A 15,702-nucleotide genomic window follows, 5' to 3' on the forward strand; every position below is an offset into this window, starting at 1 on the left:
TCAAGAGTTACGTAAAAACGAGTTAAATAGAATTTAACAATAGGAATTTACATCAGACGTGCAAACCTTAACATATATAAACATAAAATACATGTAAAAATGATTAATTAGCTACAGAAAAGTTCTTTGTTAGTAGACGTGAGTTCTGTACTGATTTAAAGTGTAGAGCATTTTTTTTATATAGACATGAAATCCGGTTTCAACATCACATTCTTCAATTCGTCATTGGTGAAACTCTCGGAATTGAAAGGTTGGAAAATTTTGCAACAAAAACAAGAATCCTGGATTAAGATACAAGGTTGTGTGTTCTAACAGCTGGAGGTCATTTGCAATTCATTCAACCACACGAGTTGATAGTAACAACAGAACGTCTCGTTTTCAGCATTTCTAGATAATCACAGAGCGTTAAATGTTAGACATTGTCTGACGACAGGTCCATATGAACGGGATCCTTCCATCCTTTTCTCGGACTGGGACCTGTTCATATACGTTCTTGGCAGATGATCCAGAAGTGGTTTGCCATTGCCTTCTTCTGTGTGTGAATGGAGTAATTGTTGGGATGCCACGGAGGAAAACTCCGTGTTGCCTAGACCACGGCCTTGCCCAACACAAGTTATAAATTCGGGCACCGCCGGGAATCGAACCCGAGACCCCCAGGATTACAAGGCCAGCGTTCTAACCGCTAGACCACCTCATCTTATTATTATTTAGTGTTCTGTCTGACGACAGGTCCATATGAACAGGATCCTTACATCCTTTTCTCGGACTGGGACCTGTTCATATACGTTCTTGGCAGATGATCCAGAAGTGGTTTGCCATTGCCTTCTTCTGTGTGTGAATGGAGTAATTGTTGGGATGCCACGGAGGAAAACTCCGTGTTGCCTAGACCACGGCCTTGCCCAACACAAGTTATAAATTCGGGCACCGCCGGGAATCGAACCCGAGACCCCCAGGATTACAAGGCCAGCGTTCTAACCGCTAGACCACCTCATCTTATTATTATTTAGTGTTCTGTCTGACGACAGGTCCATATGAACAGGACCCTTCCATCCTTTTCTCGGACTGGGACCTGTTCATATACGTTCTTGGCAGATGATCCAGAAGTGGTTTGCCATTGCCTTCTTCTGTGTGTGAATGGAGTAATTGTTGGGATGCCACGGAGGAAAACTCCGTGTTGCCTAGACCACGGCCTTGCCCAACACCGGGAATCGAACCCGAGATACCCCCCAAGATTACAAGGCCAGCGTTCTAACCGCTAGACCACCGTGGTGGTTATTGTCAATATAGTATCTTATTATTTCTTAAAAAAAATAACTTGAATTTTTAAACACCTGAAAGGTGATAATACATATGGATTTATTTATTGTATTTAAAAATTCAATAATAATTTTCTTTTTTAAACCAAGACGGGAAGTTTCGTGTAAAGATGTCAGTCTTCTGGAATTTTCCATCGTGTAATTTCGTAAAAACTGACCGACGTTTCAGGGAGCTGGTGATAAAACCAGTAGACACCTCTGAAACGTCGGTCAATTTGTACGAGATCACATAGCGCAAGTCCCTAATCTTCACGCACGCCATCGTGAGAACCTGAAAACTCACAAAGTATCGTATCTCGAATTCTTTTTTTTTTAATAAACACTCATTACCAACGTTTTGTCGATATTTGTTGAAAGATTTGTACTTAACGCCTAAAAAATTGATAGAATAAGATGCGAGGAGACCACGAAGATGTATCAGGGTGGGGTCTGCTTGTACGTTCTGAAGATGGGAGATTGATAGATTGTGGCGGCCTTCGTTACAAATGGAGACGAACGAAACCAATAACATTTGAGACTCTGTTGTATTTCCTGGCCATGAATTTGCATATAACGAGATACAAACTTCGGACGTAATGGAGTGATTTTAAACAAACATTGCCAAACCGAAAGTTACCAGAAACAAGTATCAGACTATTAAAATGCCTTTTTCAGAGTTATGTGACACTCTTTTGTTAGAATTTAAGATAACAGTGGCTTTGTATAAATCTGGTACAGTTTCAATAAACGTTTACGCTTTTCAATTGTCAAATGGGGCCTTTGGTAACTACCGGCTTTAACAGTCAGTAATTACGCATTTTGCCAACCGAATAAACAGCTAATATTTCCCTAAAAATCATTAACCACATAATTGCCAAGGAGACATTTTCTCTTTTTCTGTAAGAACTGAGTTTGTTGATGTTATTTTTATGAGTTTTGTGCTTTGCTGAGTTAAGTTCAAAGCACGTAATTCTCCGAATTACGTCACGTACCTAGTAACCCCCATGGATACATTCTTTTGTGAAAATCTGATAGTCATTTAGTTGGTTAGAAATTCTCTATCCTTTTATATCCAGAATATTGATTACCGTAATTTTTTTAAATAAAATATCAGCTGGTGGACCACCCCTTGTCTGCTGTCCGCGACTTCTTGATGGATTTTTTTTAACAGTTTATGTGAAAACGTCGAACTTCTTTGCACTATTTTAGGAGATTTTAATTCTTACTTTGTGTTGGGTCTCGTGACCTTGTTATGTCGGGGTTTTACCATGAACTTCTCAGTCTCTGACTTTACGTGTATTTCCAAATCGTGAAAGTGCAATTATATTTAATAAGGTTCTGACGAAACATAATCCTTGTAAAATGAATCGACTTCCCGAGAAGTGATACTAACTCTTGAACTCGTTGTTCAGTTAGAAATGAGTTGTTGATTTGTAGTTGGCATTTGGTATAATTATTCTGTCTTCAGAACACGACAGCAATATTTAATACCTTGAAAATGGAACAAAATTGGAGTTAATTTCATTTTTGACGTAAATTAGTAACTGAAGCTGTAGGAATATATATACGTTCGTTGGTCGTGTTTTATATTTTAATTCCTCGGACTTCAAAAAGTTTAAATATTATCGTTTTAGTAGATTTAAAACCCAGAGAAAAATAACAGTTGTTCTTCGTTTGTTTTGACTTAGTCAGAAATTAAGTCAGTCTCAAGCAGAGATATCCCTCCTTCTGAAATTATCCCAGGTACAGTGATTATCTGCCAGAACATAGGAGAACCAGTCCAACTGACTCAGATTACAGCAGAACCAGAAGCTTCTATAAGCAATTTCCTAGATCAGATAATATTAAAATTGAATATTGACAGAAGAATCTTAGGAATTTAAAAGCTAAATCTTTTTAAAAAATTGTTTTCTCGCCATTTTCTGTAAAACAGAAGCAGTTGAGATTATAAAGTTACTTACCAATTACTTAACTTTAATCAGATTTATTCCCATTATGAACCGATTCATAATTATTAATACTTTTTTACTGTGACTAGTTTAGCAACTTAAGATATGGACTTAGTTTAATTTACCACTGAAACATGTCGTGTAAAAAGTGATTATCTAATGTAAATCGAACATTTCGATATAGAACATCATTTAATATATTTTAAATATTTAAATGTTAATTATAGTAATATTTTAATATTTAATAGGAATTTTATTGTGATTAGACTGACAAGATTTAAACAAATAAATATTTACCACAAAAATAAACTGGTTAACGCTGTTCAAGTACATGTAGAATATAGTTACTGAGTATAATACGAAACACATAAAATACAGTATTACTGAGTGTTAAATGAGGTGGTACATATATTTACCATTTGTCGTAAAAGGGTTAGACTGCTCTTCATCTGTGGTCTTTGCATCGTCGTTCACCAAAGATTTACGAACCTGTCTACAGGTACGATAGGATATTTTCTACGCAGATAAATTTATGTTTTTAATGAAACATAAAAGAAACTTTGACATCATCTTCCTTCTAGCTTTTATTTCACTGTATACACTTCCGGTTTGACAGGTTGTCGTCATTTCCTAGACAGACTCACAATGTAATCTCCGATGATCAAACCGGACACCATTTGCTTTCACGTCAGTTTATCGTCCTTGGTAACGTTGAACGTTAGAACGTTAGGCGAACTTTACTTCGATTCAAGCCAGGCCTCGCCCCACTTACGTTGCCATACCACGTCGGCTGGCCATGCCTGTCGCGCGTGTCGTCATCTGTGATACAGATTTATATCAAAAAAAAATCTTTGTGTTACGTGCGAGCAAAATCTTCTTCACGGTTGTAAGCGTCGCGATGCTCAGCGTCGTGTCTTTCTGATTCCTTCTGATCGATGTCGCGACAGGTGGAATATTTTGTCGGCGTTCGGACATCCGACGCCCCCGACGCCTGGTGTCGCTTAGGTAATTTTTCGTTCTTAAAGCATCAGTTTCTTAATGAATTTGGATTTATGTTCTGCCCGCATTAAACTAATTATGGAATATACTTGGGTGCCTTTGGGTTCTTTAGATTAATGTTGCTTTAGACCACATAATTACCTGTTTTATATTTCCCTTTAAAGTTTTTGCCAGACATTATCGGCATTTGTACTGTTCTTTAAATTATCTCTCTACTTTCATGTTCCTTCTTTCGTATGTGCATTATACGCGGATTATTCCTGGAAATGACAGTCTGTGGGGGTTTCGTATTTTAAAAGCTCTTTTCTTTATATTTTTTTATCCTTGTCACTAAAACCCCCTGCTTTCATTAAGATTTCTTTTAAATTTTTCTTAATTTAAATTTACTTAACTTCAAGTCAATACATTCGATAGTTTCTCATTTTATCTCGACGTAATTCATTAAGACTTCTAAAAATAAATTAACTGTAAATCTCTCCATATGTTTCTTATGTTCTATAGTAAACGTATCATTTATTTAGAACTTTATTTTTATAAAATTTTACAGGGCACAATAATCACTTTTCTTCCAGCATTGAAATTGTGACGCTGAAGTCATATGAAAAAAATACATGCGGACTTGCAGGGTGCACTCTTACCGACCATAAACATGAATAGGTTTTAAAAGGACTAAAAAATTAAACTTAGGAAGAAAAGCGTATAGAAATTATTTCAAGATGCCCACGGAATGGACAACTTCAGGATCTCAAAACCAAAAAAAAATTGTATACGTACAGCCCAACACGAAAGTGTCTAATTGCTTACACTTTTTTTAAAAACTGCTGAAGCTAAGTCGAGAATGACCACGATCAAATAGGTTAACTCAGCGGTAAAATGTGATTATGGTGAAGATGACTGTGTAAAATACTAGAGGCTTTGATACTAGTAGACACAAGACCATAATCAAAATTGTGGGTGGCGTTTGTTCGAAGTTTCGCCGAACTTTCTCGTAGTCTGATTCCGTAGTTCAGTTTGGATTTTTGTCAAACAAGTCATAATTGGTTGTTAGGTCCCTTGTAGCCTGTGAATATAATCCACAGGACTTCTAGAGTAACACAGAGTAAATACTTTGCGGGAAGATGGCGTCTTTCTGTAGTTCAGAAACTTTTGAGGAGGGGGGGGAGAGAGAGAGATCAGTAATTTCTCAGCTTCAGATACTGGATCGATTAATATCTCGAGATACAGCGTCATCATCGCAGTTTCTGTGCATATCGGCTCGTCGGCAGAGGTCAAATTCCGAGTGAACTTTCCATTTTTTCATGACTTCTGAAAGGCCTAAAAACAATTGAAAGGAGAACGCAGACCAAATAAAAGTTTGACATTTGTTGAATATTTAATATATATTAATGACACGACTTCGCTCTAGCTTTCATTTTATTTCCTTCGTATGGCAACGCGTGGAGTGTCTGATATTTTAGAAGTAGTAAAATGAAAAGGGAGAGAAGACGAATTGATGAGTTGAAGAGGATAAGAGAACGAAGGAGAATCATAAGAGGCTTTGTTAAGTTAGAACATGCATAGATAATTTAGGTTAGAGTAATTTTACACTTACGCTTGCAGAATATACGTAATTTAACAGCGAAATAGGTTAGTATTTAAGAAGCTTATAAAACTCATAACAGAGTTAGGAAACAAAGTAGAGTAATTTGTATGTAATGATAATTTAACTTCGTTATAAATTGTGCATGTAATGCCATGTAATGTCTGAATTAAGGGATTTTCAGTTGGCATTTTCCTGAAAATCTCAACATTCGATTGTCAAGAACCATACAGCCTTTGTAATACTTGAGGGTCCCAGTTTCTACATTCGTTAGAAATTGTAAAATTATTTTCTGCTCTCGATTTCCGAAATACATTTAAAAAATGACTACATTGATTTTTTTTTTTTTTTTTTTTTAGAAATTCTTAGAAAATGTTATTCATCGTCAATTTGTTTTACAGTTTGTATTCGTTGAGATTCTGTGTTGAAATTCGAGTGAAAAACGGACACTTAAACCACTTATACTTGTATCACTGTGTTCATACTTTTCCCTTGAATCTTTCTAGCACAAAAATACTTAAAATTGTATTTTTAAATTTACATTTTGACAGATTTAATGCACTATTTGGGGGGGGGTAATTCTTCGTTACAACAGTTATTTAACACGTCTAAAATGACATATTATTAGGTAATGTTTCGTGTTTTACTTTAATTAGAGCTGTTCGTATATGTGTTTGTTGAGATAATTGTTTATGACAGTTACATGATTGCAAATAATTGAATTTGTGAATTAAATATCTTTAGACGAACTCATGATGAATATTCTGGGATGATAAATGAAAAAGCTTTTAAAATAGACTGTCTATTGTTAACCGCCTATTATTATAGCAGAAACTGTATATAGTGCGATGGGTCTTAAAGCTGTTTTTCCTTTGTGATTCACGTGGTTAGTCTATTACTTGTCAAGTCTATTTATTTATTGTTAATTTGTTTTCTGTTCTATAACTGGTTATTGTCTTAAGTGGCTTTCTTAGACATTTAGAAAAAATATATTGTAATAATTCTCCTGGAGATTATGAACTGATTGGTATTTTGGAGATTGCGAAATGAAGACTTCTTAATCGGAACATTTCAACCTAAGAGTAAGGGGAAAATTAAAAGAACTGCATAATTTTTATTCTTCATTATGTGATATTAAGGTGATCAAATTAAAGAGAATGTGATGAGCGGGACATGTTTAAGTGGGAGACGTACGTGTCGATATGAGGATAATATTAAAATGAATCTCAAAGGAATAGAAACTTTTGAGATGGTAGCCACAGTACCGAAGCGTGATGTGTTATCCTAAATATTAATCATTGGATTTATCGAAATTATGAATATAAATTTTTCGTTTATTTTAATTAATTTTATTTTGGCTGAGCCGAATAAGAAATATTCTTTTGTTTCTTTCCTGTAGATTAAAAGTGTTAAAACACTCTTGTGTGTGGCAAAGAATTGCTGTTTTTGCAGACTTTTTTTGTTGTATCTCGGTGAGATAAGAGGTAATTAAGAGTAAGCAATTAGAAGTACATTTGAATTCTTCACTGAGCTACCGTAACGATTTTTTCCCCAATTTCAAAATCTGTCGCTTGTTAATTAGCCTATTCCGTACACTAACGAACCGGGTCATAATTGCTCATTCAAATGGTAGACTTCATAATTTCTAGGAATTCTAAATTAAAAATGTGTTTAATTACAAACTGCGTTTCTCAGGTAACACGTTCAGAATCCCTCTTGACACTTCGAAATGTAAACAAAGGATCTGCAATGCGAGATCTCGGGTTCTCACGGAGGCGAGAATGATGATTATGTTCTTTTTGGTCATGACATGGTTTTACTCAAGAACGTCGGTATCTACACGTCATAACCCAGAATAATACGTCATCAGATGATCAGAAAATTAATGATGAAAATATGTTACCATGGAAAATATTAAATTATCGTCTCGTTTGCTATCCAAAACACTAAAGATCAGGCTATATAAAACAATAATATTTCGTGTTGTCTTTTACGGTTGTGATGGGCTGGACATATAAGGCGCATGGAGGGAGGAAACAAGGGGTGAATACAGAATTTTGCTGAGAAATCCTTCTGGAAAACTCAGACCAAGAAGGAGATGGTAGGTTAATATCAAGATGGATCTTAGGAAGGTGAGCTGTGAGGATGGAAAATTAATGGAGTTTTGGCTCAGAATCGTGGCCGGTGGCGAGCTCTGGTGTTGGCGGTGTTCGATCTGTGGATGTAGTTAGAAAATACTAAAATTATATTCCTTAAATACATGGTAACTGGATGAGAAGATACCGATAACAAACATCCATTTATTTTTAAATATACATCCGATATATTCATATCCATTTATTTCCGAGGTCAGGATAGAGTGGAGCCTTACCACCACTAGCCATGGCATGATTCTTAATATGTACGTACCAGGGACAACTTCACCTCAGTTTTTGGTAGTAGGCGATATAATGTATTTCACATTTGTCTGTTATTAACACGAAGTCGTATTTTGAAGCTAAGTCAAGAGATGCTTTGCAAAATTTGAATCTGGTGCTGTAATTTCTAAGCTGCTTGTCACCGCCGTGTCAGATTAATAACACCTGTCATAGTTTGACATCGCGCTCAGGCAAACCACAATAGAAATCTTGAATGTGTTACGACGCCTTAGAAATTCAGTTCTCATTGACATTCTCAAGTCTAGCAGAGCCAAATATAACAGAACTGATTGGTTTCTTACAGCGACGAACACGTAAATTATTTGAGGTTTGAGGTTTTCACGGCGGTGAGTCCGACGATGGCTGTCTTCTGGGTAATCTGGTACAAGTTTATCGACGTTTCAGAGGTCATGCTGTTGCCTCCATCGTCTTCTGAGATGAGTTACCATGTTCTCTTGTACGCGGTTACCAATGGTTTCTTAAGAACATGCCGCCTTCATCTTCATGAATGAAGGCAGTAGTAGGACCTATGAGGGAAGACGTCACTGGATGAGGGAAATTGCAAAATGAGGACCTTCGTAATTTATACTCTTCACTAGATATTATTAGAGTAATTAAAGTAAGGAAATAAGAATGGTTGAGGTATACAGAACGCATAGGAGAGATAAGAAATACGTATAAAATTTTGATTGATAATCCTGAAGGTTAAATACAGCTTGGAGGACCTAAGTTTAAATAGGAGGATAATATTAAAATTGACGGTGTGAGCTGAATTTGTTTCAGGAAGAAGCAGGGTTGCATACACGGCGGGGAATGTCTTGACTACCTGAGCTACTATTAGCAACTGGGATTGGGCGAAAATTATGATACATCTTGTAGCTTACTTTCTCTTTAGAAGGATGCATCTTGCAACATACTAGGATGAGCCAGCTTTATCCTCTCATTTTATCTTCCTATTGCCTTTAATGTATATTTTCCATCTCTTACTTGGACTTGTATATATATGAAATTATAATGCGTGTCGCAGTTGAGGGTGGTTTCGCTCGTGCGTTGTACTTCTTCGTGTTCATTAATCATTGTCATTGGTTTTATCTCTCAGGTGCGAGACGTCACAGGAATAGAAGTTCATGAGAAATATAGAAACAGATTTTATTTGAAATATTTTAATTGTACTTCTTATATATTTACAGACATTCATCATTGTCATACTGAGTGCTGTTTATAACGCATTCATCCATCTTGGTGACATTTGCGCAGATCCACTTTAAACTCAGTTTTATATACACGTTTTATAGGTTACTTAATTTCCGTGCTTTAGTAATGTACATTTAGATTGTGCACAGACAAATTCCCATGTTTATACAGGAAGTTATTTTAAAATTGGGGTGTATATTAAGGGTCTTTGAATAAGTATATGACTTGTCTCGTAATTCAAGTACCACACCAGTTCATAACCAAAATGAATTATAAAAGTTTTATTTGTGGTTATAAATTTACTGTTACTGCGATATAAGTTTTGTTTTTGGTCAAGAAATTAATTTCTAAGTAATAATTCATACTAATTAAAATGCAGATTAGTCTATATATATTTCTGTAAAACTACAGTGCGCACATTCAAATTTGAAAGCTTCTACTTGTTCAGAAATGATTTAAAGATCTTCTTTTTTAAGTATTACTCTCTGTAGAAAGTGTCCATTTCATCTTTTGTTAAAACTACGTACAGCTCCAACTACTAGACCTACGCCTATGTAAATTTAATTTTTAGCCAAAAAACGCCAATAATCCTAAAGGTAACTCACAATAAGCAGCAAACCTTGTGTTTCATACATAGAATAATGGGTTTGTTGCAATATTTATTGGAACATCCTGTATATTCGCCGCTCTTTCGTCGGTTGAAAACCTTTTTGGCGACCAAGTATCATAACTCTAATCGACGGGATCATATTTATAATAAATAAGCTATTTAATTACTTTAGTTCAGTTTATTCTTAAGATTGGTTGCGAGAAATGACGCTTTCGCTACTGAATTACAGATTTCGTTTTGTTAATGATACATTCAATCAGATTTTATTTACTTGTGTTTTAATGCAATTTGTGCTGATGGTACATGAATTACGATCCCCGCTGCCCGCGCTAGTAGTAGCCGTGGTGGCCGTAGTAACCATGGCCGTATCCATGAAGTCCTCCGTAGTAGGAGTACGTGGGGGCATAGTGCACGGTCTTGTAACCTAATCCGTGGCCGTATCCAAGTCCGTAGTGCCCGTGGCCAAGACCGTGGCCGTATCCCAGGCCGTGGAGACCGTTTCCGTATCCCAGGCCGTGGCCAAGTGACACCTGTAGACACGTGCACGCACAATTATTCTTCAGTTGCACTGCAAAAGCCTTTCAGCTTTAGTGGACCAGATTTCATTTAAGAATTCAGTCCGTACCGCGAAGAAAACACTGAACTTCACCATTACAAAGATCAAGTGGTTAACGCTGTTTAAGGAAATAATCGCTGTTTACAGCGAGAATCATATGAAACTCGTAAAGTTGAAACTTATTGAAAATTGATGGCTAAAATTATCCATAATTAAGCTACATTAATAAAATTTCCAAAATTTCGACATTAAATAATTTGAGTTGTAGTTTTTGCGGCAAGGTATAATAATTTTTTCAGTATTTTAAAGAAAGCTCGTTAGAAGTCGGGCGTGTTTATATTTTTAAATTTTGTTAATCTTGTTCTGTCACTTTTAATGATTTATCCTCTGACTTCATACCATACCACAGGTATCAAAAGAATTTTTAAAATAATTTAATTTGTATATAAAACTTGGCTTCAAATTAAATATATTCACTCTATATTTGTAACATTCGCATATTTATAATTTGTAACGTCGTTTTAACACATTAATTTAAAACATGAAACAATGTAGAAATTTTGATACGACATTATATTAATTTCTTGATATATTATTTGTATGGTGGATTTTAATATATTTTTCCAAATATAACCCACGAATGTTATGTTTCGAAAATAATCCTCTAGCGTTGCAATCAGTTTTAATTTCCACAAAATATCCTGTGAACTTACCTTGCTGTACGACACAGCTGGGGTACTAACCACGGTCGGAATGTACCCTAGGCTATGGCCGTATCCATATCCCAGTCCCAGCAGTCCTCGCTTGTCTACCTTCTTCTGTTCGTGAGATTCCTCTGCGAAAACACCGAGGACGAGCAGGAACACGCAAACCTGACACACAGAACCAAATTCCACTGTAAATTGGTGGTATTTGGTGTCGTGGGGCACTTAATTATGTTTCGAAAGACGCTACCCTAAAGTGAGTTTTTGAAATAGCAAATTTGTAAATACTTCAATAACGATTTCTACTGTTGAAATTTCCTACGTTAAACGGAGAAGTTTCTGAAACTTATAACACGTTCGTTATGAGCAAAAATTTAATTTATAAAACACATCAAATCCACGATAACTCTGTAGGGACTAATATTAAAAATATTTACCGATTACTTTAACAGTGCGTTTCGTATGATTCTCAGATTAAACAGATTAATCCAAACATTTTGTTCATAATAACGCGATTATGTTGTGGAGTTTAACGAATATGTCAGATGTATTTTATGGACCGGAATAAAGCTTTCAGTTCTGTTCTACACGTCTCTAAGGTTGGTACGAGAGTCTTACATCTACAAGTCTGCAATATTGTAGTATTCAGGAATGAGAACTCGATGTTAAAAGCTTTTGTTACGCATCAGAACGCTTTGTGACTTCTCTGTGCGTCTGACTTCATCTCATTTCATGTGTAAACGTTTCACTACACTGCCCAATACGATACTTATGCTCCTCGTAGACTGCCTAATCTGAAGCTACAGAATCGTCAAACTTACTATTGTGTATTATACATAATATAAACTGTTATATTAAAATAATAAAATGACAGCTACGCAAAAGTTAGGGACTTTGGTGTCGATATACTTCTTCAGAGTGTAAACTTAAAAAAAAAATTAAAGCAACCTGTAATTTTGTTGAGATGTCATTTTCAGCTTACAAAGATTTTACGATACTTCTAAATTCTTTTTGTATATTACTTTAAATTAAAATTAACTATATTTTCATTTGTATTAAGTAAAATACACAGTCGAGAGACGAGAAATGATTCTAGAATTTCTGTCGGAATACCCGAAGGGAATACGTATGTGTTTGTGGAAATATAATATTAAAGTGGATCTTAATGTGTCGTTCAGATCCAAAAATTAACGTTTCATGATGTAACTCACCAAGACCTTCATATTGGTGCGATGTTTTTTGTTGTTTGTTAAACAGTGAATTGTAAGTTGACAACTGAATGCCACGAAGTTTCCAGAATCCTTTTATATATAGTACAAACTTCCTGTGGTGGGGGAGGGGTGCTAGAACAGGAGGGGAATTTTACTTTTAATATCTCTTCCCTTACTATTTTATTATCTCTAAATCTCTTTACCTCTCTCTTTCGCCCTAACGGTATAGCATGCTATAAGAAATGTTTACATCACATTCATTAAGGCTGTAGAGAGGAAGGGATATTTATCTTGAGGATGATGAAGAAATTTTGTTTTCGTGTGGTCACACTTCCTTCGCTTACTGCGATGTTCCGATGTTTCTCAACATTTCCTCTGACAGCCAACGTGTGTTTATAATTTCACGTTGTTCAACCTCCAAGAAACACACAGAGATGACCCTGGCACTTAAAACTTTTAAATCGCTGTGGTAACGATATTTACCACATGCTTTAATAATTAATAAATGTATTTAGCAGAGTGCATTTACGTGTTTCGTATGATTATCAAAATTAAAAAGCTATTATTATTAATTAAACAGGTTCAGATAAAACGTAGTTTTTGAGGTTTTCAAGGCGGTTATTTTTAAGCCAGTAACTTTGGGTTCGGTTGTAAACTGACGTTTCAGAGATAGTTGCAACAAGATTATTGGTCACAGAGTGACAGTCCTTGTCCTGTTATTGCCTCTATATTTAATTTGTTTATGTTAATTATCAGTGATGACTTACAAATAGATTAAAACAGTGTAAGATGGTAAGCAAAGACGTCTAGTATAAGATTTTATCAAAATTGGTCCAAAGGTTCTCTAGTTATGAGATGTTACAGAAAAATAAATCGGACACAGAACATGTTTAAATTTTTTCCTCTACGATGTTAGTTAAACACATTTTGTACTGCTATAAATTTGCAGAGAGATTTGCATAAAACATCTGGTGGCTGTTCATGAACGTGAAGTGTCTGTTGATATTTTAACGATTATTATTTTAATCGATTTCAAACCGAGGACTTTACAGACAAATGTAAATGAAGCCTATCGGTACAATTGCGTTATCAAACCATTTCAAATTTCGTTCCATGTACAAAATGTGGTGAAAGTATAGTTTTGTATCTTTGAGGTTTTAGATACGTGACGAGGGTACAAGACAATCTCAGATACGTCTCAACAAGAACTCCCTTTATCTGCTCCCAATTCGTTTAATAAAACTTACTAAAATCAAATCAAAATGATACTTGTGAGGAAGTTAGGAGGAGACTAAATTCTGGAAATGCTTGCTACTTCTCAGTCCAAAATATTTTGTCTTCCCGTCTGATTTCTAAGAACATGAAAATTAAAGTATACAAAACAATAATCTTGCCTGTTGTTTTGTATGGGTGCGAAACATGGTCTCTCACTCAGAGGGAGGAACACAGATTGCAGGTGTTTGAGAATCGGGTGTTGAGGAGGATATTTGGGCCTAAGAGGGAAGACGATGGGGCGTGGAGAAAACTGCACAATGACGAGCTTAAAAATCTGTACTGCTCCCCCAGTATTGTGAGGGTGATTAAGTCGAGAAGAGTGAGATGGGCGGGACATGTAGCGCGCATGGATGGGACAAGAGGTGTGCACCGGGTACTGGTTGGGAAACCTGAAGGGAAGAGACCTCTGGGGAGACCTAGACGTAGATGGGAGGATAATGTCAGGCGGGATCTATGGGAGATAGGAGTTGAAGGAGACTGGATTTTGTTGGCCCAGGACAGGGTCCGGTGGAGGGCTTTGGTTAATTCGGTGATGAACATTCGGGTTCCCTAAGCCATCTGGTTGGTTGGGTCCACTATTTGGGAAGCCTGAGGGGAAGAGACCGCTGGGGAGACCTAGACGTAGATGGGAGGATAATCTCAGGCGGGATCTATGGGAGATAGGAGTCGAAGGAGACTGGATTTTGTTGGCCCAGGACAGGGTCCGGTGGAGGGCTTTGGTTAATTCGGTGATGAACCTTCGGGTTCGGTAAGCCATCTAGTTAGTTAGTTAGTCGTTTTAAAATACGATATAGGATCTACCCGACGTTTAGGCTGCAGTTTTCAACATCCCGATTAGGTGATAAAATTACAAATTAATTTTATTTTTAGGCTCGAATTTAGGAGACGTTTCAGTTACGACATTTCGTTGAGTTTTGTCCGGGTATACTGTGTTCATAGTAAAGTAGTTAGTTCTGTTTACCATGTCCCATTTCGCCTTAATCTAAAATAGGTCTGTAACAAGTTCCGTTATTTCACACAAAAAGAGAACAGTAGAAATGCAATGCAGGAAGCATAACGTCAAGGTCCCTGGCCAAGGTCTGCGTGCGGTTGTTATGGCAACCACCTTGCAATTACTTCATACTTTTAACATTACATCTCTGATTATTATTCGTTACGTTATGTACCTGTCGAAGGCAGACTTAAAGTCGATTCCCGATAATGAAGACTGTCTGGTTGATGGGCGCCTTTGTTAGTTAAATTATTTTTGTAAACCTACATATTTTAATCTTTCAGGCACAGGTTCTGATCCTTTAAAGAACTTTGGTAAGAGTGCGTGTTACCTGCTTTACCAATCAGTTGACATAAACCCACGATGTGTTTGTTATCTTTAAGATACAGACCGGATTTTTAAATATCGTTTGGTCTAACGTCGGCTTCATATGGTTAAAACATTTTTAATTCTGTGCAAAAGACAAAATGTGGCTTGTATTTAAAATTTTTAAGCTGTAAAAAAATTTATTTTAGAAGTTAGTGGCTAGTGTATTCACACAAACGTTGTCCTAATATTAGTATTATCCTGTCTTCTTACCTCAGACACACTTAAACTGCGTTCTTCGCTTAAATTTTCATTAAATAAATCATAATAAATAAAATATAACAAATCTAAACATCGTTTTGTACCAGTATTAAAATCTTATTTTATTAGAGTGTAACCTTTATCTACTACTGAGTGTAAGAATGCGTGGCGCTATACCTCCACTCCACCATACGTCATAATGTCGTAGTGCTTAGGGAAGGAACAGTTTTACATTTTGTCAAAACATTCTAGTAGGCCAGTCCACCTCAGATAGTAATGCGGACTTTTTCGTGACAAACAGTAATTTGTGTTTATCCTTAATTATCATCGTTAATTATCCTTATCAACCTAAATT

The 15,702-nt window shown here is 36.1% G+C and overlaps 2 protein-coding genes across 2 annotated transcripts in view; one reads left to right on the forward strand and one right to left on the reverse strand.

Annotated features, from left to right (window-relative positions):
- The window catches only part of LOC110836406 (uncharacterized), a 142,311-nt gene that overhangs the window by 36,378 nt on the left and 90,231 nt on the right, over window positions 1-15,702 (forward strand). The window lies entirely within an intron of this gene.
- Window positions 9,387-12,591, reverse strand: LOC110837521 (uncharacterized). The gene is made up of 3 exons (XM_022079739.2): window positions 12,515-12,591; window positions 11,313-11,471; window positions 9,387-10,573 (listed from the first exon to the last, which is right to left on the reverse strand). Exons 1-3 carry the CDS (start codon window positions 12,524-12,526, stop codon window positions 10,373-10,375), a joined length of 372 nt encoding a protein of 123 aa, XP_021935431.1. The 5' UTR covers window positions 12,527-12,591; the 3' UTR covers window positions 9,387-10,372.

This window comes from Zootermopsis nevadensis, unplaced genomic scaffold (assembly GCF_977971745.1).
Source record: "Zootermopsis nevadensis isolate Lab colony 2312 unplaced genomic scaffold, Znev_1.0 Znev_ptg000022l, whole genome shotgun sequence".
NCBI classification, from domain to species: domain Eukaryota; kingdom Metazoa; phylum Arthropoda; class Insecta; order Blattodea; family Termopsidae; genus Zootermopsis; species Zootermopsis nevadensis.

Bases quoted from the DNA above. Each gene is read 5' to 3' on its own strand.
- LOC110837521 (XM_022079739.2), bottom strand. The intron at 10,574-11,312 runs GTAAGTTCACAG...ACGTGTCTACAG, and splicing joins CAGCTGTGTCGTACAGCAAG to GTGTCACTTGGCCACGGCCT.